Source organism: Ictidomys tridecemlineatus, chromosome 5 (genome assembly GCF_052094955.1).
Source record: "Ictidomys tridecemlineatus isolate mIctTri1 chromosome 5, mIctTri1.hap1, whole genome shotgun sequence".
NCBI lineage: Eukaryota > Metazoa > Chordata > Mammalia > Rodentia > Sciuridae > Ictidomys > Ictidomys tridecemlineatus.
The window spans coordinates 79,745,022-79,772,462 of record NC_135481.1 but is presented as its reverse complement, the minus strand read 5'-3'; the positions used below and the strand labels follow the sequence as shown (position 1 = coordinate 79,772,462).

The 27,441-nt window shown below is 32.6% G+C and overlaps 1 protein-coding gene across 3 annotated transcripts in view; it reads left to right on the top strand.

The window, feature by feature from the left end:
- Positions 1 to 22,315, top strand: part of Srp54 (signal recognition particle 54) — a 36,661-nt gene extending 14,346 nt beyond the window's left edge. For all 3 annotated transcript variants that reach the window (XM_078050219.1, XM_078050218.1, XM_005322678.5), the window contains exons 4-16: positions 876 to 960; positions 4,968 to 5,072; positions 6,057 to 6,123; positions 6,208 to 6,265; positions 8,939 to 9,089; positions 10,188 to 10,336; positions 11,047 to 11,147; positions 11,653 to 11,739; positions 15,107 to 15,180; positions 15,364 to 15,472; positions 18,556 to 18,726; positions 20,885 to 20,980; positions 21,818 to 22,315. In XM_078050219.1, the coding sequence (XP_077906345.1) occupies positions 876 to 960; positions 4,968 to 5,072; positions 6,057 to 6,123; positions 6,208 to 6,265; positions 8,939 to 9,089; positions 10,188 to 10,336; positions 11,047 to 11,147; positions 11,653 to 11,739; positions 15,107 to 15,180; positions 15,364 to 15,472; positions 18,556 to 18,726; positions 20,885 to 20,980; positions 21,818 to 21,909 (1,345 nt within the window). In that variant the 3' untranslated portion in view covers positions 21,910 to 22,315. The remainder of the gene's footprint in view (positions 1 to 875; positions 961 to 4,967; positions 5,073 to 6,056; positions 6,124 to 6,207; positions 6,266 to 8,938; positions 9,090 to 10,187; positions 10,337 to 11,046; positions 11,148 to 11,652; positions 11,740 to 15,106; positions 15,181 to 15,363; positions 15,473 to 18,555; positions 18,727 to 20,884; positions 20,981 to 21,817) is intronic.
- The last annotated feature ends 5,126 nt before the right edge of the window (positions 22,316 to 27,441 follow it).

Genomic DNA, 27,441 nt, shown 5'->3' with positions numbered 1-27,441 from the left:
GATGGTTCAAAGAACAAAGCATGGGCTGGGATATAGCTCTGTTGGTAGAGTGCTTGCTTTGCATGCATAAGGCCCTGGGTTCAATCCCCAGCACAACAAAAACAAAATAAAAAAAAGAAAAAGAAAAAGCCATGTTTAACTTTCATTTTAATTTTAGTCTTTTTATTTTGTTATTCCTTTACTTGGATGTATTCATATTTATTTGGATATATAAGATATTTTAATATAAAAGCCTTTGAACAATTCAGATTCTTTATAGAAAAGTAGTGCGATTTTATATTCTTCAGGGTTAAGATGACATTAACCAAGCTTATTCATTATTGATGAATATTCTCTTTGGTTCTCCTTTATGGTATCTCTGTTCGTATTTGATTGAAGGAGTACTGTGTGTGGTTTGGTTATTGTGTTCATTGGAGGAGGCATGGTCTGGGCAGGACCCATGGAACAATTTAGGCACCTACATTAACTGCTTGAATTCTAGCCCTTATCATGCTTAGCACATCTCTTTTTTCTGCTTTGTCCAGCCTGGGAGTAAACTTAGAATTTGTAGTATTTAAGCATTTAGCATTAGAGGAAGTTATTAGTCATGTTTTCTCTTATAAGGATGTATAAAATCATAAGCTGAAAGATAAATAAGTAGTATTTTGTAGTCCTTTGAGAGCAAACTAATATTTATACTTTTAACTGAAAGCCTTGCATCTAATACTTTATGATATAGTTCTTGATGGTGTAGTCTATAGTAATTAAATGCATTTTAGTTAAAAAACTATTAAGATGAATGATTGAATATTCTTAAATTCTGTGAAATAGAAGATTTTTTTAGAATTCCTTATCTGACTTTTCTCTTTGCTGTCCCAAACACCATCATCATGAAGGTCTGCTATTGATCTTGAAGAAATGGCATCTGGTCTTAACAAAAGGAAAATGATTCAACATGCTGTCTTTAAAGAACTCGTGAAGGTAAAATTCTGTCAAGACTACTCAGTGGGTAAAAGCATGCTAGCACTATAAATGAATACTATTTCAGAATTCTTTCTATTAAAATTTTATGGAATCATCTATGTTAAAATATTAACTGGCTGGGTGTGGTGGGGCATATCTCTAATCTCAGTGGCTCAGGAGGCTGAGGCAGGAGGATTGTGAGTTCAAAGCCAGCCTCAGCAATTTAGCAAGGCTCTAAGCAAGACCCTGTCTCTAAATAAAATATAAAACAAGCTGGGCATGTGGTTCAGGGGTTAGGTGCCCGTGGTTCAATCCCTGGTACCACACACACACACACACAAAAAAAAAATATCAAGTATTGTCTAGGATGGTCCTACTCTTGTGTACGAAAGTCATACCAGAAAGTATACTTTTTTATACTGTTCTTTATGAAAATAATTCCCTTTGAAAAGATAAATTTCTCAGCTCTTAGTTAGATTATGAGCAAATTTGAATTAGTGAAAAAAATTTTTTTCAAGTAGTAAATATATCCTTTTAACTATAGCTTGCTTTAGAGCTATTATTGCTGCTGCTGTTATGGTGAAAATTTTAGAGCTTTGAAAAAAATGTGTGTCGGACTGGGAATGTGGCTCAAGCGGTAGCGTTCTCACCTGGCATGCGTGCGGCCCAGGTTCGATCCTCAACACCACATACAAACAAAAATGTTTTGTCTGCCGAAAACTAAAAAATAAATATTAAAAATTTCTCTCTCTTAAAAAAAAATAAATAGAGTTCATTTCTAAAAAAAAAATGTGTGTCGATTAATGGGTAAAATAGGAACTGTAAAATAGTTTTTTTTTTTTCCTTAGAGCAGTAGATGTCTGCTAGTGGTTTACTGTTTTATTCTTCAATATATATGAGTATTTTCATTTACTCTTTTGGTACCAATGCTGATAGGTATTTTGGAAAAGTCCTGTTATCTCGGATGGCTGTGTCATTCAGTTTGATCCACCTGCTTTATTAATTAAAAGAGAGAAAGAAAGTCAGGATTAAAAGAGTTAAAGAATTTGTTCACTTTATATTAATTTACAGTTGAAGCAAAATTTACAATCTCTTTGCGTTAAGGAAGTAACACCAAACTATACTATTAGTCATTGTACTCTTTATTACCAAATACTTGGAGTAAAAAAAAGAAAGTGCTTTTTCACTTAAGAATATCCTTGCTGAAATAGTAGAAATTATTAATTGTATTAAATATTGATCCTTGACTATAAATGTATTTCAAAAAATATTTTTAGTTGTAGATGGACACAATGTCTTTATTTTTTAATGTGTTGTTGAGATGAACTCAGTGCCTCACACATGCTAGGCAAGCACTCTACCAGCCCTGTAGATATATTTTTTAAGATTTTGTGTGATGAAATGGAAAGTATGCATAAAGTCCTGCTGTCCATAAAGTCCTGCTGTCGCTGAAATTTCATTATTCTCTTTATGAAAGCATGTTTTTACATAAATGAATAGTAGACATATATAGTTATTCACACATAGGTATTTGGCATACATTTTTTCCAAAGTGTAGTAACTAACAAAATATGGCTAGTGATGAAATTTGAGCTTTCATACATAAACTAGGAACTTGTATCTTTACCTTGAGTTTGATAGTACTTACTCTTCTGAGAAAACCAGTATTGACATTAATGAAGTTTTTGACATTATACAGTGAAATGTGTCAATAATGAAAGATTTATGTAGCTCAGGGAACCAGTATTTCAATGAACAATGCTACAAATTATGTACTAGTATAAGACCTAAGCAAAGTGCAAGATAAAATAATAGATTTTAATGTAAAAGTATGAAAGTTTACATGATTTCAGATTCCAGATTGCATCTAACCCTTACAAACTGCTGGGATTATAAAGGAGTTCTCAGACGGAAAAGTTGAAGGCTTTGTTCTAAAAGGTGGGAGGAAGAGAAGTGTAGATTTATAAATAATTATTTAGTAAAAATATATGTTCCAAATAAGGAGTCCATAGAGAGCTGAATGATTCTCTATACCTTTTGGCAGAGGTATAGAGAATCATTCAGCATCACCATACTGAAAGGATCTAGGTGGAACTGGAAAGGATTTATGTTTTTTTTTTTTTAGTTGTAGATTGACACAATATTTTTATTTTGTTTATTTTTATGTGGTGCTGAGGATTGAACCCAGTGCCTCACATATGCTAGGTGAGCACTCTACCAGTGAGCCACAACCCCAGCCTGGATTTATGTTTTAAGATAGATTCTGCCCTTTTTAGAAGTTTGTGCAAGGCCAAGTTGATGCCTGGGAAAGGAATAACATATGGGTTTTTTTTTTTCTCTCTCTTTGAAATAAAGGTATAATAAGGATTATATAACCTTGTAGTGTGCTGTTTTTAAGTCCTTTGAGTTATAGAGCAAGGAGAGAGATAGCTGGGTCAAATGGTGGTTCCAATTCCAAGTTTTCCAAGGAATCTCCATACTACTTTCCATATTGGCTGCACCAATTTGCAGTCCCACCAGCAATATATGAGTGTGCCTTTTACCCCCACATCTTCACCAACAATTATTGTATGCATAATAGCTGCCATTCTGACTGGAGATGAAATCTTAGAGTGTTTTGACTTGCATTTTTCTAATTGGTAGTGATGGTAAACAGTTTTTCATGTATTTGTTGACTGATTGTACATCATATTCTGAGAAGTGTCTCTTCAGGTCCTTGGCCCATTTATTGATTGGGTTATTTTATTTTTATTTTTTGTGTTTAGAAGGATTATATAACTTTGATGATATTGTTTAAGATGGGCTTGGCTGACTTTCTCCTAAAGATTTAGGCATTGTGGACCTCATGGTCTCTATTGTAACTATTGAGTTCTGCTTTTGAAACACAAAAGTAGTAAATAATGGACATAGCTTTGTCCCATTAGAACTTTATTTATTCGTTTGCCAACCTCTGGTCTAGGACATGAACTAGTACTGTGGATTTATCATTATATAGAGATAAGTATTTTAAGCTCCAAACGACTGACTCCTAATTGGATTATTTTGAATGAATTTAAATGCATCACGCTTGTTAGCTTAAGGACTTTTCTTTCATATATGACCTTTCCTTTTCCAATGATTCATTATAACATTGGTGATTATTTTTTATTAGCCTTCTGTATGTAATAACTTGGTAAGAGATCTTTGGCGTTGGAGAACTTAACATTTGACAGAAAGTCCTTGACATGTTATTTGTAATTTTGCTTTATATAAATATTTGTCAAGGTGTACACAGGAACTCTCTAATGTCAGCCTCTCCTTATTGAGAATGTGTCATGTGACTAGTCTAAACTGAGATCAGCTTTATATATAAAATACACACTAGATTTGAAAACAGTATGGGAAAGGAAATGTAAATTATCCCCTTAAATAGATTACATGTTGAAATGATGAAATTTTGATTATATTTAGGTTAAAAAATATAAAAATTAGTTTTACTTTTTAATGTCACCCCTACAAGAAATTTAAAAATTCACACGTGACCTGCACACATATTTTTGTATTATATTTCTGCAGTGGTGATTTACTCCTTTGAGTCAAACGTGGTCTCATATTTTACTTCATATTTGAGCTTATTCTAAAAAACATTTTGGGATTCTTACCTCTGTATTGATTTGGTAGTAAAAGCTTGATTATGACTTCATAATACATGTTATATTCTTTAAAAAAATTTTTTTTGTAGTTACAGATGGACAGAATGCCTTTATTTTATTTATTTTTATATGGTGTTAAGGATGGAACCCAGTGCCTTACACATGCTAGACAAGCACTCTGCCACTGAGCTACAGCCCCAGCCCTCCAATGCATGTTATATTCTTAAATTTCACCCTTTATTTGTAAAGGGGAGTAGTAAAGTGATATTAGAAGTATTATGGTGACTTTTATATGAAAATATCCTTACATTATTTACAAGTTCTAGGGAGAAGAATTTTGAATGTAAGCATATGTTAACTTGATTTTATTTTTATTTTATATTTGGTATGTAGCTTGTAGACCCTGGAGTTAAAGCATGGACGCCCACAAAAGGAAAACAGAATGTGATTATGTTTGTTGGATTGCAAGGGAGTGGTAAAACAACAACATGTTCAAAGGTAAATTACACTTTCTTTTTAAAAAAAAGGTCCTATAGAAGATATATTTGTATAAATCAAATTTTATGTGAAAGCCCAGCTATATAATGCTGCTTTATAATTTTGTGTTAGTTGCTATATCCATTATGTTTTTTCGATGATTTTTTGTAACATAAGTAGAAAGAATTCCATTGTTTATCAGAGCTTTAGATTTATATATTTAACTATGCCAGCATTAATTTTTGATGGGAAAAAAAGAAGCATTCTGTCTTTTAAGGGCTTGAGTATATGATTTTTGAAGTGGAGAACAAGGGTAGTGTATACCTTATCTCCTATGACTTAAGACTCCCTTTTCAGTGTCCCACCCTATATAATATAGATCTTTACTTTGTATATCATTATACTACCCCTTACTGTATAGAATTAGGTGCCTAAGTGTTGTTATCAGATTTTTTTTTTTTGGTCACAGGCTGCAATCATGCTATATTTAGGGAGGAAAAAGGAGGATTTTTTTTAGAGGATTATAATATTATTGGATTTTTTTAAAAAGTAAATTAACATTAATAGTAAATATTTTTTTCCCTTTGCAAATAGTAAGTAGTTAACATTTTTAAAAGTATTTTTTTAGTTGTAGATGGACACAATACCTTTATTTTATTTATTTATTTTTATGGGGTACTGAGGATTGATCCCAGAGCCTCACTCATGCTTGGCAAGCACTCTACCACTGAGCTAAAGCCCCAGCCTAGTAGTTAACATTTTTAATGAAGACCGATTGCTGCTTTTTCATTTTATATGCTTTGAATGCAACAATATGACAATTAGAATTTAAATTGTTCTTAGCAAATTTGTAGTACTCAAAAGTCTTTAATAATATTATATTCAGGAGAATTATAAGCAGTTTAACTTTAATCATTAGATGAATGAATATAAATAGAAGAAATTCTGTGTATAGTAATTTGTTATGTCTTATGAAATTACATTTTTTAAATCTTCTTTTCCCAGTTAGCATATTATTACCAGAGGAAAGGTTGGAAGACCTGTTTGATATGTGCAGACACATTTAGAGCAGGTACTGGGTTAAAATTTAAAAACTGTTTTGTGTAATCTTTATTTTCAAGTTTGAGGATTAATTTACTCTTTTATTTTTTATTAGGGGCTTTTGACCAACTAAAACAGAATGCTACCAAAGCAAGAATTCCATTCTATGGAAGGTAGGTTACTATTTTCTTTTTTTTTATACTCATACCTCATCTGTCTAACTTTTTCATTTAAAAATGTTTAGGACTGGGCTGGGGATGTGGCTCAAGCAAGCGGTAGCGCGCTCGCCTGGCATGCGTGCGGCCCGGGTTTGATCCTCAGCACCACGTACAAACAAAGATGTGGTGTCTGCCGAAAACTAAAAAATAAATATTAAAAACTCTGAAAAAAAAATATTTAGGACTGGAATCAAAGCTCTGTAGTAGAGCACTTGCTTATGGTGTATAAGGCCCAAGGTTCAATCCCCAGCACCACAATTAAAACAAAATAAAAAATATTTAGCATATCATTTTCAAACATTTGTGTTTGGTTATCCTGAAATGGTTTCTCATTAAGAAACCATTAAAATGGTTATAATCTCAGATTATCTCAGGTAGAGATTCTGATCATTGCTATTTCTCACTTTATATAGTGTTCAGTTAGGTAGTTAGTACATGTTAGGATGATTAAAAAATGGAGTCTAGATTGAATTTAGGACTTATTTAGGAGACTTCTTAATTTTTTTCATTGAATAATTTCAAACAGACTAAAGAGGAATGTTAGAAGTGAGTGTGGAGGTACATATCTGTAATCGTAGGTACTTTTTGGGAGGCTGAGGCAGGAGGATCACAAATTCAAGGCCAGCCTCAGAAATTTAGGGAAAACCCTTTGTCTCATAATTAAAAATAAAAAAAGTCACTAGCTTAATGGTAGAATGCCTTTGGGCTCAGCTCCCAATACCTCAAAAAAGTAAAAAGAATAAAGGTCAGCCTTTTTTTTTGAAACACAAAAACCCATTTCATCTGAATACAGTGATGTATACCTATAATCCCAGCTACTCTAGAGGCTGAGGTAGGATTGCAAGTGCTAGGACAGCCTGGGAAATTCATGAGACCCTGACTCAAAATAAACTAAAAAAATAGAGCATTTAAAAAGAAAAACAAAAAAAAGGTAGAGCATTTGCCTAGCATGCTCAAGGAACTGGGTTCAATTTCCATTACCACACACATATACGAAACACACACACACACCCTTCAGTCACACATATCTTCTTAGTAAGTGCATTCCTCCCTAAATTTGTTATTTATTTACTTATTTATTGCAGTACTGGAGATTGAACCCAGAGGGTATCTACCACAGAGCTATATCCTATTGCTTGTTATTTATTTATATTTTTTGAGACAGGGTCTCACTAAGTTGCTGAGGTTGGCCTTGAATTTATATCCTCCTGTTTCAGCCTCCTGAGTCAGATTACAGTGTGTACTGTCACACACTATAGCTCTGATTTTATTGTTCTTAATTTAGACGAAATCAGTTTGTTAAAACCTTACATATATTTTCTTTTGACAGTACTAGTCTGTATAATAGTTGCCATGAATCAGAAGAATCCGTGTTAAAATGTGATCTCAGTAATTGATTTTCAAGTTGAAAAATACTTTTCCTCCCAGGATTATGAAAATATGGCGAAAGGGATGAGATTAAATTCCCGTGGAGGATATTTTTCTTTTAACAAGCCGAAAGCCTAAATGATGGGCTGGGGATATAGCTCAGTTGGTAGAGTGCTTGCCTCGCATAAGGCCCTGGGTTTGATCCTCGGCATGGGGGAAAAAAAAAGCCTACGTAATTATATCATTTGACACAAATTTGACTTGTAAGAGCCTGTCTTAACATAGTTTCACAGAAACATTTATGTACTATTCTTCTTGGCTATGTTTTTAATAACAAGAAGTTGGAAGCCAGGTGTTGTGGTTTCATACCTGTAGTCTTAGCAACTCAGGAGGCTGAGGCAGAAAGATTGCAAGTTTGAGGCCAGCCTCAGGAACTTAGTGAGAAGCCCTAAGCAACTTTGTAAGATCTTGACTCAAAAGCAAAACCAAAAAACAAAAAGGGGAGTCTTGGGATGTAACTCAGTGGTAAAGCACCTCTGAGTTTAATCAGTATCAAAAAAAAAAAAAAAAAAGGAGCTGGAAAAATCTTCAGTTGTCCAACAGTAGGGCATTTATTTATTTAAAAAATGAAAGCATAGCTATCTCATGGTGTATTTTGGATAACCTAAAAATTATGTTTTACAAGAAAGTTTAATGGTTTTATGAAATGGCTACAGAAGGGTGTTAAATAGAAAAGCAAGTTTGAAATACTTTGTAACATGAGTTCAATTATTAAGATATTAGCCAGCCCGGTGGTATATGTCTGTAATCCCACCAACTCGGGAGGGTGAGGCGGGAGGATTGTGAGTTCACAGCCAGCCTCAGCAAAAGCGAGGCACTAAGTAACTCAGTAAGACCCTGTCTCTAAACAAAATACAAAATAGGGCTGGAGCTGTGGCTCAGTGGTCGAGTTCCCCCGAGTTCAATTCCCAGTACCAAAAAAAAAAAAGAAGATGACATAAAAATTTTTAAGGAAACAGCTCATTGAGAAAAGGCATGCAATCATACAGGCTTTGTAGTTGACAAGTTGGATGAGTGCTTCATGCTCTTCTAGGAAGATTTCTGTGTTTAATACTTAATAGAAATTTAATTTGCTAAATTGAAATTGTGATCACTTTGACTTTTTCAGAATATATTAAAGATTGACTACCAATTTCCAAATCAGTAGTATTTGGAAGTTTTACTCTTGTGATTGTTAAATCATTTGTTGATATTAAATAGCTATACAGAAATGGATCCTGTTATCATTGCTTCTGAAGGAGTGGAGAAGTTCAAAAATGAAAATTTTGAAATTATTATTGTTGATACAAGTGGCCGCCACAAACAAGAAGATTCATTGTTTGAAGAAATGCTTCAAGTTGCTAATGCTATAGTAAGTAATTTTCCATGGAACACCATTTAAAGGACTTTTTGGTTAATTTAAAAACCTAATTGAATTTATGGTCAATACAAATTACTCCTTGACTATAATCAAATTCCAAGTAATTTCTTTCTGTTTTTGGGCATGTTAATCTGTGTGATAATGACTTTATCTCATCATTTTTCTTCTCTAGTATAGAAAAATAAAGAAAAATTAAAGAATTAACCTTTAATATATATTGCATTTCCTTTCTATAAGTTATTTAAATTCAATTAGAAATGATATTTTAGGTGAAGTTTGAAATTTTTTAAAAATGAAAATACATGTTAAGGGCTGGGGATGTGGCTCAGGAGGTAGTGCGCTTGCCTGGCGTGCGTGCGGTCCAGGTTTGATCCTCAGCACCACATACAAACAAAGATGTTGTGTGCGCCGAAAACTAAAAAATAAATATTGAAATTTCTCTCTCTCTCTCTCTCTCTCTCAAAAAAAAAGAAAATACATGTTAAAATGATTAATCACCATTTAATGTCTTTAAATTGTGATAGAAATAATGGAAATAACTCAAGGAGAAGTGGCAGTTTATAGAACCTTGTAGCATATAGTAGGAATTGGTTTTTGCCATTGGGTTGTTGGAATTCTTTGCTAACTAGTAGTTAGTGCTGATGTTTCTTTTTAATTACTCTATTATTTTGACTACATTGAACAAATCTAAGGGAAGGAGTCTATTTTATTCATTTGATATCAGTATACACTCTTCATGTTATAAATGTTTTGGGTTTTTTTTTTTTTTTTTGGTATTTCTTTGCCTAGAATGCCATTCTTCAGATCTTCTTTTTTTAGGCCTCACCTCAAACATTAACCTTTAGAAAGGCTTTTTCTGACTGCCCTACCTAAGGATGCCTACCATATCATATCTCCCTTATACCATAAGGATGATTTTCTTATCTGCCTCTTTGTCTTCAGAACCCAGATGCTACCCTAATTTATATACTCTCTCAACAAATATTCATTACTTGAATAACTATTTATAGTAGATATTCTATAGTTTTTAATGGTGAAATTTGCTTGAGATCAGTAAAAATATTTTTCTTTTCTATTTAAACTTTCTAGCAACCTGATAATATTGTTTATGTGATGGATGCCTCCATTGGTCAGGCTTGTGAAGCCCAGGCTAAGGCTTTTAAAGATAAAGTAGATGTAGCCTCAGTAATAGTGACAAAACTTGATGGTCATGCAAAAGGAGGTGGTGCACTCAGTGCGTAAGTATCATTTATACTATTCCATGTGTTCAGCTTAGGTGATGTGTATTTGTGTGTGTGTGTGTGTGTGTGTGTGTGTGTTTTAGTCAGCTGATCCAAAGAACTGATAAGAACAGTGTAGATGAGGAAGTTTATTTTATCTTACACTTTTAGAGATTCAGTCCATTATTGGCCAACTCCATAGCTCTGGGCCCAAAGTGAGGTAGAGGATAATGGCAGAATAGTATGATGGAGGAAAGCAATTCAGGACATGACAACCAGGAAACAAAACTCGGCTCAATATGGACAAAAAAATAAACCCCAAAGGATGTCCTCAGTTACCTACTTCCTCCAGCCGCACCCTATCTGCCTATAGTTACTATCCAATTAATCCATATCAAAGGAGTAATCCACTGATTAGGTTATACATAATTTAATCTTTTCACCTCTGAAAATTCTTGTGTTGTCTCATACATGAGCTTTTGGGGGACCCTTCTACTAAACCATAACACTGTATTTATGAATTTATTTATATTTTAAGATATATTCTAATTGTGGACCTATATGGCCTATAAGAGAAATTTAAGTAGAACAGAATTTTGGAATCTCTTAGATATAGTTCTGTTTTAACTAGTGAAAAGAAGTTTGAATGTTTGGACTTTTCTATTTGGCTTTGATAATCTGAAAATTTGTTTTCTTTTTTGAGCTTATTTTATATTTTTTCTGTGCAGAGTTGCTGCCACAAAAAGTCCAATTATTTTCATTGGCACAGGGGAACACATAGATGACTTTGAGCCTTTTAAAACACAACCTTTCATCAGCAAACTTCTGGGTACGTATAGTCATGGGGATATCAAAAAATCTATGAGAAATAATACTTCTTTAGAACGGATTAGGATTTTAATACTGTCTTCCCTGACCAGTTTCAGAAAATCATTTCTTGCTGTAACTTACCTTCTTCACTTGTAAAACAAGGGTGATATTTATCTACTTCTTGTGGCTACAGTTGTAAAGTGAGATTAGGTGTAAAGTTCTTTTGGCAAAGTTTTAGAAGACAATATAAAAATATGTAGTTGTTGTAATGTTTAAAAAAATAATATCTGAAGGTGACATAATTAGAAAGCATGGAATTTGGAGTTAAGCCCCAGCCAGAATCCCTGCTGTGTCTCCTCTTTATTGCTATTTAACTTTTCTAGTTCAGTTTTCTCACTTGTAAAATGTATTAAGAATATCTAATCTGCCTACCTTGCAAGGTTATTATGTATGTGAATATGTTTTGCATGATGTGAATCTAGTTATACTGTCAATTGTTAAATTTTCTATTCTGGGTCTTATAGGAATGGGTGACATTGAAGGACTGATAGATAAAGTTAACGAGTTGAAGCTGGATGACAATGAAGCACTCATAGAGAAGTTGAAACATGGTATGTGAGTAGCAAAAAAGCATTTGATCTCAGACATCTATCCTTGATTTCTTTTTGATAAATCTACTGTAATTCATTTGAAATGATAATATCTGTTATTAGAGTCAGTTCTTGAAGTGTTTATTGTTTTAATGATTTATATATAAATCATTTTAATTCTTAGGCATCTGAGCAGTTACAAAATCTAGTATTTTTTTATTGACTTGTAATCAAATTACCTTAAGATTAAAATCAAGGCTTTCATGAAGAAAAATAGATGAAAAGTGAGTTAGAACATGCTTTTCTGTTTGTTTTCTTCTAAAAAATATTTGTTTTCTTCGTGTGTGTGTGTGTGTGTGTGTGTATGTATAGTATTATAAAATATACAAAAAGAAATTTAAAAAAAGATTAAATACACAAACACAAACTCTGTCTTCACTCCACATGACAGACCACTCCTGTGGAGAAGTATAAGACTGCAATTAAGAGCTTAACATTCTTGGTATAAATACTTGGATTTGTATCTCTGATCTGTTTTTAGCTGTGTAACTTTTTCTAACTACTTAGCCTCAATTTCCTTATCCGTAAGAATTACATTATACTACGATATATGGTTGTGAAGATTACATTAACTGATGGATGTGAAATGTCCCACATGTCATAAGCACTCAACATATTATTATTGACCATTCTAGTTTTTTTTCAAATGATCTTTTCTCTTGAATTAAGTCCCATGGCTATATACTTTTCTGAAGCCTCTTTGCTCCATTTTGTTCATCTTGTCAGGTACTCTTTTTAATTATTGGTGTTTTGCAGGAATCATCTTAGACTATCTTCTTTCTCTGCAGCTTTAAACCTGTTAAACTGTATGTTTACTAGACCATTCTTGGATATTACACAGACATCTCAAAATAAACATATCATTATCTTCTTATCTCAACCTCCTACTTTACTGTGATCATTAATGACTCTTTAACATCATTTGTCTTGTTGCCAGAGTCAGAAACTTGGGTGGTGGTATTATTTTTTATTCTTTGTTGCGCTGCTCCCCGCTTTTCTTGTCAGTCAAGTAACTAGCCTAGTAATTCTGTTTCCTTTATATCTCCATTTTATCCAGCTACCCTGCAAATATGCTGGTTAATCTCTTGCCTTGATTGCTTATTTTAAGTTTTCCAGCTTTTCAGAGTCTTTCCATTTGATCTGTTACTATACTGCTGAAAAAAAGATGTTTCAGAAATGGAAATATGATTCTATTTTTGCCCTTCATAGAATCCTTTAGTGACTTCCTATTGTCCAAGTCATGTTTTGGCACCGTTGTACTTCGCATTCTGTGTGTGGGACTTGCCTTTGCTAGTCCTATTAAATACATCCTCTCTTCTTCCTACCTTTACCCTCTTTTTTCCTAGCGAGGCTGGTTAACTTTGTGATCAAATTTCAGATCTCTCCTTAAGTCCCTCTTCAAGAATATTTTATCTGATCTCTAGACTAAGTTAGAACCTTTTAATGTTTGTTTTCATTGCACCCTATAATTGATTTTGTTATTCCTCATTATATCTGATTTCTTTGCTTGAAGGTGAAGGTAGAGTTCATGGCTGTGTTCTTCATCTTTTATCTTCACAGTACCTATCTCAGTGTCTGGCATGTAGTAAGGTCTTCAGTAAATATTGATAAAATGAATTTATTCTTAATTGCCTGATTTTTCTCTCCTACCTCCCTATATCTTAATGAACTTTAGCACTGCTTGTATGTACCACTTCCAAATTTGGTGGTACTTTCTGTCTCCTGGCTCTTTTCTTATTTCTCTATATTTTTATTTCTGTTCCTAAAATCCTACTCATTTCTGAGGCCACCAAGGATCCTTTCCAAATGTAGTGGTGATTTTCCTCATAGTCCTTGGTTCCTAATATTTGACTGTGTATCTGCCTTTTCTATTTTAAACTTTTCATTTGAGTTCCATGGTGTTGGATTTCCTATATAGATAGTTTCAGTAGTAATTTATTTAAAAATGGCCACATAGATATTTGAGCTCTACCTTCTCTTCCACTATTTTTAAAAATTTATTTTTTAGTTGTAGTTGGACACAGTACCTTTATTTAATATTTATATGTGGTGCTGAGGATCCAACCCAGGGCCTTGTACGTGCTACGCGAGTGCTCTACTGCTGAGCCACAATGCTAGCCCACCTCTTCCACTATTTTAACTCTGTGTTTCTGGCTATCTGCTGTAACCTTTTAAAAAAAAAAAAAAATTTTAAATAGAAAATACTCTTTGTTCTTTTCCTCATTCTCTTTTTAAAATTGAAATTAATTTACATACAATGAAATGCTCATATCCTAAGGTTACCATTCCATCTTTTTTAAAAATTTTTCAAATGCATAGTAACCCACACCCCATGAAGAAACAGACCATTTCCATTACCCTAGAAATTTTGCTGTTTTATCCCAGTAACAGTTCATATGTTAGAAATTCTAGAATATGTTAGAAAATTCTAGAATATCTTTTGAAATCTTTGACCAGGCATAATATTTTCAGTAGTTATTCATGTGGTTATTTGTTCTTTTTATTGCTGATTAGTAGTTCATCCACAGATTACTCATTTTCTGTTCATGAACAGCTATGCTATGCTATTTAAGGAACCTCAGCCAGGCATGGTGGTGCATGCCTGTAATCCAGCAACTTAGGAGGCCGAAGCAGGAGGATTCCAAATTCAAGGCCAGCCTCAGCAACTTTATCAAGGCTCTAAGCAACAGTGAGACTCTGTCTCAAAAAAGAAAAAGGGGACTTGGGTTGTAGCTCAGTGGTACAGCCTAGCATGTGTGAGGCACTGGGTTCTATCCTCAGCATCACATAAAAATAAATAAATAAATAAAGGTATTATGTTCATCTACAACTAAAAAAAATATTAAAAAAGAAAAAGGGCATGGGATATAGCTCAGTGGTAAAGCACTCCTGGGTTTAATCCCCAAGTAACAACAACAAAACTTAGAAATCTCAAATAATCTTCTAAAATATTTTTGCTGTTCTACATTCTCACCGTTAGTACATGGACATTTTATGTGTTTCACTTTTGGAGTCAACCCTTAATTTAGGTACCCTAGTAAGCACCTAGTTTGTATACCTTGTTTTGGAGTTTCCTATGTATTTGTATTTGTCTATATTTTCTGATAGAAGGTGACTTTCCCAGGGATAGATCCTGTCAGTGTGCCTGTATATTCCCTATAGCATTCACTCTATCATCGTGCACATAATAACTGCTCAGTGAGTGTTTATTGATTGGGTATTTTATAAGTATGCTTCAAAATGAATCTGTGATTAAGGAAAAGATTAGTTTTATTGAATGGAGATGTACATTTGCTAATATATCTGAATCATTTATATTGTATTTCAGGTCAGTTTACGTTGCGAGACATGTATGAACAATTTCAAAATATCATGAAAATGGGCCCGTTCAGTCAGATCTTGGTTAGTTATCCTTAAAAGTTTGTTTATGCCTTTTTTTTTATTAAAAATTCTAGATATATTTGCTTTAATTCTTTGGATAAAAATGTATATTTTAAGACTTAATATTAAAGCCAATATTCAAATGTAGACATTATGAATAATTAATTTAATCTCTTAATTACTTTGTGTTTAATTTTGTTATAGGGAATGATCCCTGGTTTTGGAACAGATTTTATGAGCAAAGGAAATGAACAGGAGTCAATGGCAAGGCTAAAGAAATTAATGACAATAATGGATAGTATGAATGATCAAGGTAAGATCAGATTTCTTGACTTGGGACAGTGTTTTGAAAAAATATTAGTAAGTTGAGTTTTCTTATTAAAAGATGAAAAAGTTTTTTACTAAAGGAAAAATAGTAACCTGAAAGTATTTAAGTGTTATGATTATTGTATTGACTTCATTACTGAGAGAAATGCTTAATATAGTTTTTCTTCAGGTGAGTTCCAAAATAAGAACCTTAGTTCACTGTGATGTTGATGGAAATAGGGGGAAAATGGAGTCAAATTTAGGGGAATACTGGGTTTATAAAGTTAAATGTTTGTTTACTCTGTCTTTTCAGCAGTTTAATATGCCAGAGTACAGAGAGACAATGTAAGCAAAACAGCTTTTACTTTTGAAATTCTCAGAGTTTCAGTCTTCTCTGAAATATAACTCTGCTCTATCTCTGTCATACTATATTATTATTAGCTCTATTACTTCTAGGTCTTTTATCTGGTCTTCCATTAGCATTTCTAATCATATGACCCTTTTCCACCAATTTTTTTAGCATACTTTTTTTTTTCACTTAGTTTTTAGGCCTTCTACTCTACCACTTCTTCAACTTGACCTCTGACCTCATTTACAAAGAAAATTTGATAACAATTCCCCCAACTTTTAGCTAACTTACCTGTAGGATTGTGACAAACAAACCATTCTTAGCCCTCTTCATGCTTTTTCAAGAACCTATCAGTAAAATCCTTTTCTATAACTCAGGCCCTACTTATCTACTGATTTTGTTTAACTCTGTGACTCTTTTTAGTCAAGCTTTAAAAGAACAGTTGATACTCTCCTTTAAACCACTGAAATCTGACTTCTATCCTTATTCATTACTCTGGAGTAGTTCACATAAAGGTATGTAGTAACTTCCTATTGTATTGATCTTCTCTAGTGGATATATATTAGCTTCTTGTTGCTATGACATAACTGAGAAAACTAACTTAGAAGAGGAAAGATTTATTTTGGCTCCTGGTTTCAGAGGTTTTAGTTCATGGTCGTTGGTTCAATAGCTTTTAGGACTATGGCAAGGTAGAAATGTGGTAAAAAGCCATAGCCAGGAGAGCTGAGAGAGACAGAAGATGAGGCCAGGGACAAGATAGTAGTCTCTGAAGATGTGCCCTGAGATCTACTTCTTCCATCCATGCTCCACATGCCAATCTATAGTTTCTACTATCTTCCATTAGGTCATTCAGCTATTAGTGATTAACCCATCAAGGAGATCAGAATCCTCATGATCCAATCATATTTTTTTTTTAAGAGAGAATTTTTAATATTTATTTTTTAGTTCTCGGCGGACACAACATCTTTGTTTGTATGTGGTGCTGAGGATCGAACCTGGGCCGCATGCATGCCAGGCGAACGCGCTACCGCTAGAGCCACATCCCCAGCCCCCAATCAATTCTTAAAACCCAACTTTTGGACATTGGGGACTAAGCCTGCAACACACGAGTCTTTGTTGGACACTTCATACCTGAATCATTCTTTTTCTTGATCAACTTTACAACATTGAATGTTGTTAATCACCTTTTTTCCTTGATTTCCATTATACCGTCTCTTCACTTTTAACCATGCCTTTCTTGTTACCATAGTCTCTTTTACTGATCTCTTTCTCAGCCCAGCTTTTTAATGATTCTGTCCTCAGCCAGTGTTTTTATCATTCTGTTCCTTTTTGTGCTTTACCTACTACCTGATGATGATGGTGGTGGAGGGTGGTGATTTTGTAGTCATTAGCTGTTTCCTGAGCTCCAGGTTTTAATAGTAACCACAAATAAGATTGTCTACATCTTCAATTCTGGAAATTTTTTTGCATATAGAATTAGTAATTGTAGCCATATCAAGTATTTACTCTGCCAGGCACTATCGTGAACACTGAATATATATAAGCCATTTAATTATCACAATACTCTTAAGGGATAGCCCATTATTTTCTTTTTCAGACCAGCAAAATGAAGTACAGGTAAGTTGAGTAATTTGCTTACGGTCACTAACAAGTGGAGAGGCTGTGCTTCAACCTCAACATTCTAAGTCCACATTCGCAATCATTAGCTGTGAGACGTAGTGACTCTCAAGTATTTGAAAGTATTTTTTGTGCTTGGCAAAGAGAAATATATATGAATAAAAGTGCCAGGTAAATGTATTTCAAGTTAATATATGAAAAGAGTTTCCAGCCTGGGTGTGGTAATGCACACCTATAACTTGGGGAGTCTAAAGCAGTATAATCACAAATTCAAAGTCAGCCTGAGACCCTGTCTCAAAACATACCACAAAAAGAAAAAAAAATTATAGATATAACAGAATGGCATAGATTGCCTTAATTTATGTAATGGGTCATCTCTTCTATGGTTATTAAGACAGAGTCTAAACAGCAGTTATTAAGGGATGTTATAAAGATAATGCAGACATAATAGAAAATTTTGTCTAAAGACCATCCCATTCCTGAGATGGTATGCAACTAAAACCAGAAGAACTGTACCTTGTATTCCGAGTGTTCAAAAAAAAATTAACAATAAAGAAAAAACTGGAGGGAATTAACTTCTACTACATGTGTTTCTATAGAAAGGATTAAAATAGGAGTAATTACTTGATATGTACTAATGTTTTTTTTAAATAGGACCTTCCTCCTTCTGTTACATAGCCTAAATTTATGAGTTAACATTTAATAGTTATTTAAGATAGTTTTAAGGTGAATACCTCTCTTCTTTTTTGGAATATACCATACACATCTGGTATGTAGAGGACATAGAAAGGGTAGACCTAGGAGATATGGAGATAGTGAACATGGAATTTCATAGTTCTCAGAATGTTCTTATTTAACCTAAGGATACTGTTAAGTATCCTTTTGAATATATTCCCCTAAATTTTAAAAAAATCAAATGCATACATTGCAAATGATAACATTTGTTAAATCTGCTTGATGGTTTGCTCATTTATTATACCTATTTTTTTGTATAAGATTTTGTAGTTTAAAAAGAACAGAAAGATGAAGTGTGGTTATCCCTTTAAAAAACATATCTGCCCAACTCTGTTTTGATGATGAATGGCAATTTTATGTTAAATGAAAGTAATTGACTTTGCCTACAGAACTGGACAGTACAGATGGTGCCAAGGTTTTTAGTAAGCAACCAGGAAGAATCCAAAGAGTAGCACGAGGATCAGGTGTATCAACAAGAGATGTTCAGGAACTTTTGACACAATATACCAAGTTTGCACAGATGGTAAAAAAGATGGGAGGTATCAAAGGACTTTTCAAAGGTAAGAAAAATAAGCTCATCATTAATTAATAGACTGAAAAAAGTTGAGAAACTAGTAAAGTTTAGTACTGAATAATTAAAAAATTCATTGCTGAATTTCATGTTGGTTTAGTAGTACCAGGATTTATAATGTGATACGATTTATTTGCTTTCAGATTAAAGATAATAAACATTACTATGGAAAAAAAAATGAATGATTTTGTTTTTATGAACATATATTATTGTAGAAAATTTAGAGAATATAAAGCATAAGAAAATAACTTGAAAACACACTCTACTTTTCAGAGAATAGAATCCTATAGTGCTATTGCAAATAACAATTGCTATAACTACTACTTTCTGATAAATTGTAATTTTTTTATATATTGCCAAATATTCCTGAAAATATAACATTTAACTATTGACTAGAACTATTTCAGTTATGCATGTGTCTTTTTCCTTTTTTCTTTTTTGTGGTGCTGAGGAATTAACCTAGGGTCTCACATGTATTAGGCAAGCACTGTACCACTGAGTATATATCCTTTGCCTTGTTTTATTTTTTGTGTGACTTTCTATACCAATTGGAATTCATTTTGCTGTGTATTATATAAGATAAAATATAAGTTTGTTTTTCCAAAGAGTTGATCAACTCTTCTAGTCCTCTTTTAAATTACTTTATATAATGTAAACACTTATTATAATGAATTTTTTATTTAAAAATACTGTTGATTAGGCAGATACGAAGATGAATAGTTTCTACAAAGAATGAATATTAATAGATAGATTTAATTCCCTTTGGTTTTGCACACTTTCCTTTTTTTCGTTGTTTGGCTATATTTTCTCTTTTGTGACATGACAGATTTAAAATTGGTTATAATTTCCAACATCCCAAGCCATTTTATATTGTGATTAGTAAACACATAAGTCAGATTTAACATCATCTTCAAGTGACCCTGACTATTCTTGATAGAATTACCAAAGATCTATTAATCAAAACTTAGATATCTAATAATTGGTTCATAGATAAAGGCACAACCAAGATAAAATGGGCAGTGAATGTACACTCATCGTTATCACACTAAAAAGTTTAATTTTGGGGGGAAGTTTTAAGTCCTGAAAAAGAAATTCTTAGAACAAATTACTACCAATAAACACAGAATTAACATCTTCCACAGATTAATTCTGCTTTTTATCACATAAACATTTTATCTTTCACTAACAGCCTTTTTTTTTTCCCTTTCATGGTACTGGGGTTTGAACCGATGGACTTTATCACTAAGCTACACCCACTATCCTTTTCATTTTTATTTTGAGATAAGGTCTTGCTAAATTGTCAGGTAGGCCCTGAGCTTGTGATCCTCTGCCTCAGTTTCCTTAATCCCTGGGATTACAGACATGGGCTACCATTTACAGACTTTAACTGTTAGTCTTAATTCACATAATTTATTTAGATTGGTTGGCTGTGATCAGAGAATCAGGGGCAGCTTTGGTTTGTTTTTATTAAATGCTCTGAGAAGTACCACAGTTAATGTTCCTTTTACATAAATAATTTTGCTGAAGGAGTTCTACTCATTCATTATTGTTGCAATGATAATCTCTTTTGCTTCCTGTCTCAATCTCCAGTACCAAAACCAAAAAACTTTATATACATATATACATACATACATACATATATATGTGTATATATATATTATAATTTATATTATATATATATAATTTTTTTCCTATTCTTAAGTTCTCTTGGATTGATACTTTCAAATTCTTTTACTAGTCATGCATTCTCTCAATTAATCCATATCTATAAACTCAGTATTTTTTCTGACCTTTCCTCATATTACTATTAAGCAACTGTTATTGTAACTTATAGTTAATAACTATTATGTGCAGTTTGTTATAGTTACTCATATCATGAACAGATATGAGTAAAAGTGTTAGACAAAAAGTATAGCCTTAAGAAAATCCTTAACATGTTCTTCTATATAGAATTTCATTTGTTATTCCTCAAAAATATGTAATTAAAATAAACATAGTAGGGAATAGGTAGTAATGGAAATAATTGTGTCAAGATGATAAGATTATAGGTGAATATTATCTTTTTTTTTTTCATTTACTCACTTCAAACTTTCTCTGATACCGTGATTACATTAATCTTATACTCATTCAAAATATCCTTTTTTCAGGTGGTGACATGTCTAAGAATGTGAGCCAATCACAGATGGCAAAATTGAATCAACAAATGGCCAAAATGATGGATCCAAGAGTACTTCACCACATGGGTAAGTATAAAGTTGTTGCCAATAGCTAATATATAGTTTAATTGATAAGGATTGAGTTTTAATGGTAATCCTTCTATTATGATAGTTTGAAAATCTTTTCAAAAGATATGTATTTTGAGGGAAAAGGTCATAAGTTAATGTTAATAGTATTAGATAAACTGAAGTTTTATTTATTCCTCTGCTGTGTGATTTTTGAGCAAGCTAATCACCTTTTATTAATTCTTGTTCCTAGTGATCTTTTGTCCTATTTTGGAACTGTATATTTTCAGTGATGGGTCTTCGAAATTATATAAGAATTTTGAACTCCAATTCAATGTGTAACCTTTGAAAATTCCCTTAAACTTTGAATCTTGGGTTCCTTTTTTTTTTTTTTGGTGTTAGGGATTGAACCCAGGGCCTTGTGCATGTGAGGCAAGTACTCTACCAACTGAGCTATATCCCCAGCACTAGTAGGTGTTTAATAAATGGTGAATTCTTTTTTTCCTGGAAGTCCTTTGAAATAATGCCCCCCACCCCCCAAGTTTTAAGTAACACAGTTCTCTTTATAAGAAGACTTGATCTTTTCAGAAAAAAATTTTTTTTGTTTAGATTTATTTACTCTTGGAAAGGTACTGTTCAATGGTACTGTTTTCTTATTTCTCACAGGAATTTGAGGTGGATTATTTATTCTCTAATAGATTAGGATTCTGGTGATAATTCCAATTTTTAGTTGATGTGTTCTTTAAGGTTAACTATTGCAATCAGAATACGATGTGTTTTTAGAAATTGAAGTACGTGTTAGGCAAAAGTTACAGATGTTTCAAGTTCTGCTTAGTAATTATCTGTTTTCTACTTTAGGTGGCATGGCAGGACTTCAGTCAATGATGAGGCAGTTTCAACAGGGTGCTGCTGGCAATATGAAAGGCATGATGGGATTCAATAATATGTAAAGAAGATGCCTTAATATAAACTGACTTGGTTGATTACATTATTTGCTGAGACCTCAGAGTTTTCCCTCCATTTTGCAAACGGGAAAAAAAAATAGTACTTTTCTTGCCCTCTTTTTCCTTTTGTCTTTTCCCTTTCTTTCTTCTTCCCTCCCTTCTTTTGATATATGGGAGGAATATATGGTTTTTGTGAAAATCATTATATTTCTGTTTGAAAATTTTTCTTTTAGTTTTCATCATCTTAACACTTCTTAAGTTAAACAAATCATGATGTAAAATTTTAGTACTTAAAGGTTTTTAATTGTCTCAAAGGCCAAGCATTACATTTGTAAACAAGTCCTGGTCAGTAAGTTACATGATGTCTCAATAAAAGTGCTGTAAAATAAACTTCAAAATGGTTATAAGTTAAGGGGTTGTTAACTTTCTTTATGGTTTAAAAGGGTCAGTATATCAAAAAAGAAAAGATAGAAAAGGCAGTAGATAAATGTCATGTATAACTATGCCTAGAAATAGACCTTTGGTGAGAAATATAGTATAATAATTTAACCATGAGTATTAGGATATTTTATTTATCATAGAATAACTAAAGTTATTTTTTACCATGGAAAAATCTTAGTGCTTCCATTTAGATTGAAATTGAGAATTTGGTTCTAATTCACAATGTATTATGTTTTGTATACAACTTGCATTTTTAACCTATTTTTAAAGCCTTCCTCTGGTAATCTTTGATTTTTAAATTTTTTATTTATTTATTTATTCTATTCGTTTTTTTGCAATGCTTGGAATTGAAACCAGTGGTGCTCTACTACTGAGCTACATCCACAATCCCTTTTGTTTTTTATTTTGAGACAGTGTCTCATTAAGTTGCCCAGGCTGACCTTGAACTGAGACTCTCTGGTCTCAGTCTGATGAATTGCTGGGATTACAGGCATGCTCCACTATTCCTAGCTTTTTTTTTTTTTTTTTTTTTTTAAATATATTTAGTTGTAGATGGACACAATACCTTTATTTTATTTATTTATTTTTATAAATAATTGGTAGAGGCAAGTGCTCTACCATTGAGCTACACAAACCTAGATCATGCCCAGATTTTGAAAAGGCTCTACCAGAACAACACAACTTTGAAGTATTTGTTTTCTTTTGCTTTAGTAGTTAATGTATAGACATCCTATTGTGAAATTGATCTGGTTATTTTGCCTTGGATTACTACATAGTTCATTGAGAACAATTTTTTTTTTTTTTTTAAGAAAATGGGGGTTTTGCTTAGTTGTGCAGGCTGGCCCTGATCTCTTGTGCTCAAGTGATCCTCCTGCCTCAGCCTCCCAAGTAGCACACTGGACTACCAGTGTGCTTGTACCTGTCTAGAACAATAGCTTTTAAATTAAGTATGGAATTAATTGAAAATCCTAGAATAATTACTATAGCTATTTATTATTGACATGAAGATAATAGAGGGTGTAACAATGTATTTTGAGCTAGGATAAACTGATTTTTAACAAAGGATTGATTTGTAGGAGGAAGATTTAAACAAAAGAAATAGCTAGTTTTTATAGAATTATTTTTTTATGAGTGAAGTGTCTTAAAAGGTCTTAAAAACCAAAGTATCTTTTAAAAGAAATTACATAAAGAATACAACTGATTTTCTTTATTTTTTACTTGGGAAAAGATTTTATATTCCAGTAAATTTTTTTACCAGATAAAGACAAAAATATTCCTACAGAACATTGTATCTCTGTAAAACTTATGTGTTTTGGGTTCTGAAGAAATGTCATAGCAAGGTCCAGCTATAGAAATTTGACAACAGAGAAAATATTGTTTTCCAAATAGTTCCTAATTAAACTGTTGCATACCACTTTTCTGGGTATGCATTTTTTTATTTCTATTCTCAGGAAATCAATTTTGCATTTTGACCAAAAAAGAGAAATAAGAGTCTCTTTTAGCTACAGTAACCCTTGTAGCTTCAGTATAGGTTTTAATATTTCTGTGTGTGTTGTAAACTGTTTTTTAGAAACTAAAATAACAGTGGCAAAGGACAGCTAAAAGTGCAAAATACCTCTGTCAGCTTTCATTTCTTTCCTTTTGTGTTAATTTGAACAATTTTCCTTTTATTTTTCACTATTTTTAAATTGTTTCCTTAACTTTTTGGTATGTGATATATGCCCTATTTATATTTAGGCCACTAGCTAGATCTAATATTTATTGTACAACATTGAATCCTCTTTAAATTTTATTATAATCTTAAAAACAAACATGAATTAAGAATAAATAGTGTCAAGATTATGATGCTCATTGTATTCTCTAACCAAAAAGAAAAAGAAGGAAAGTAATAGAAACAAATTGCAAAACCAAGAAAGGGCAGATTTGATTTAAATGTGCTATATATCAATGTTCTGAAAGTACCATATTTGCTGGCATATTTAAAATGTATTTATATACACAGTGCATTGCAATCTAATAGAGGAAATTTTTGGAAATAAGTACTTTCATCTTGTCTAAGTGTTGCATAAACTATTATTTTGTTCGACTGAATACATAATTATTTTGATGTGACCTTGAATAGAAATATAGTATCACATAACTAAAAAGAGATTTAATGTTATCAGTGAATACTAATAAACAGATAGCAATAAACTCAGAAAATTTAATGGAATTAAAGTCCCATATCATGTATAGTAATGTAAAGGTAAAATTTATTTCAATAAAATTTATTTTCATTTATTTCAGTAAATTAAAGTTTATTTCAATGAATTTAAGATGTACAAAATGCAAATCACAAAATTCAAGTGAATTTTTTATAAGTAACTTTAATATATATGAATATATAAACAAACATTTTGAGTAAAAATGGAACAAAGCATTTAAAATAAAAATGTGAGCTGACTACAGTGGTGCATGCCTGTAATCCCAGCAGTTCAGGAGGCTTACACAGGAGGAATGCAAATTTGAGGCGGTCTTGCAATTTAACAAGACACTGTGTCAAAAAGGATTGGGGGGCTGGGGCTGTAGCTCTGTGGTAGAGCACTTGCTTTGCATGTGTGAGGCACTGGGTTCTATCCTTGGCATCACATAAAAATAAGTAAAGATATTGTGTCAATCTGCAACTAAAAAAATATTTTAAAAAAAGGACTGAGGATGTAGCTCAATGATAAAGCACTTGTGGGTTCAAGCCCCAGTACCAATAAATAAATAAATAATAAAGCGAAGGAATTTCAATTTGGTGTTTATATTACACTAAAGGAAAGTATTTTACTATTTGAATACAGAGAACAGCCAAAGAATTTGAAAGAACTTTTAACAAATCTGTGTCAGTGAAAATTATGGTTAAATAGCAACATAATTGTTGACTTTTCTCAAAACCTAAAAATAATCATTAAATAAAACTATGTAAATAATCATATCCAAATCAGAAAGCCATCATCACAGTTCAAATCTAGATGGTTTTCTTTATCACTGGCGTTCATTGGATTAGAAACAAAGTCATTGTCTTTAAAATTCTGCTTCAAATTCTAGATGCCATTTTCTAAATATTAATTGTTCCATTGCACTTGAACTTAATGGTTTTTTTTTGTTTTTGAGATATGAATTATAGGAATGAGAAATTTACATCTCAAATGCAGAGGGATTAACTTAAACTTTAGGTCAGCTTGTAGGCTGTGATATTTTATTGTAGTAAAGTAGTTAATTGATGTAAAATTTTGCTGACAATTTTTCCTCCTGCTTTGCTACTAGCAGTAGATAATTGTGCTTAATTTTGTGTGGTTGCTTACCTAAGACCCTAGGCTTCTAATCCCTTGCATTGCCCTTTTGTCTGTAATATGGGCATATTGAGTACAAGGTAATTTTTATTTATGAGGAAGTGAAAATATTCTTTATGATATTTAGGATGGTGCTGCTATGGAAGTTCTTGTTTTTGACATGCATATGCTACTTTTTGCAGTTCTCATTTTTTGTCTCTCTTCATTTGAAGAGCACATTATATCTTTTAACTTCACTTGGATTAAAGGTTCTCATATTTGCCTCAAATAAAGCATTTATCAGTACTGGTTGGATCATAAGGAAAAACAGCTAATAAGTTGCACAGTAGTATCTGCTTGTAAGAGGGGATAATTTAGCTGAACTTGCATTAAAATTCCCCTACTTGGGACTTGAGACTCCTCTGAAACTGTAGTATAAAGGCTTTTTCTACAAAGAAAAGTAGAAATGAGAGCCTAGATGCCATCTCTTTTCTCCAGAGGTCCCATGTCTGCATTACATGGAGAGAACATATATAATGGCTTCATATTTCCACATTTGAGGAATCATGCTTACTTGCTTTTTGTGCTTTTATAAATGGAAGGGGAAACTTGCTTGTCAGGGACCCAAAAGAGGTAGGAATTTTTGATGTGTATGATCATCAGCTGTTCTTTCTGATCTTGGGAAATCACTTAAGGGATAATAATCTCGATTCTTGCAAAAGCTGGTACAAGATACAGCTGCACATTTATTGACACTGCATTTGATAGGAAATAGTTGATGTGTGTCCCTTGATTTTATGCAATTTTCTTATTTTGTTAAATGAAACAATGTGATTTTGCCCTGTGATGAAAGACTGGGCAAATTATCATCTTTTAAAGATCAATAATATTTTAAAGGATATATATACACACACATGTATATATAAATGTATGTGTATATGTATATATGTCATATGAAAGTCTTATTTGGTAAACATTCCTGGTTATCAAATTTTATTCAACTTTATTTGCTTAGTCTTTACATAGAAATGGATAGATCCAAATTTACATTTTTGGCATATATAACATTAAGTGATAAATTTAGACTACACTTGTGTTTTCAAGTAAATTATAATGCTTGAATTTATTTTTTGGTCATAGAGCTACAGTACTGCTTATAATATTACAAAGTAAAAGAAGGAAAATTTTGGCATATTGCTTTTGTTACCTGGGGATTGGACCCGGGGGTGATCAACCTCTAAGCTATCTCCTATCCCTTTTTATTTACTTATATTTATTTGTGACAGGGTCTTGCGAAGTTGTGGATGGTGGCCTCAAACTTGTGATCATCCTCCCAAGTAGTTGGGATTACCGATGGGTGCCACTGTGCCTGATTTTTAGTTGAGCTTTCACAGTTTGGAAATAATGACAAAAATATAAATGCCCAAGATAAAACCACTAGACTTTCTGTGCTTTTACATTGCTTTGAATTGTTCATATGTAATAAACTGCTTTTCAATTGCATATTTGTGTGAAAATTACCATTTTTTAGGAGATATTTTTGTTTATGTTGAAATATAACTTGCATTTTTTTGTTTTTATTTTGGTACCGGGAGTGAACTCAGGGGTACTTGACCACTGAGCCACACATCCCCAGTCCTATTTTGTATTTTATTTAGAGACAATGTCTCACTGAGTTGCTTAGTGCCTCACCATTGCTGAGGCTGGCTTTGAACTCTAGATTCTCCTGTCTCATCAGCCTCCTGATCCAATGGGATTACAGGCATGGACCACTATGCCCAGCTATAACTTGCGTTTTGAA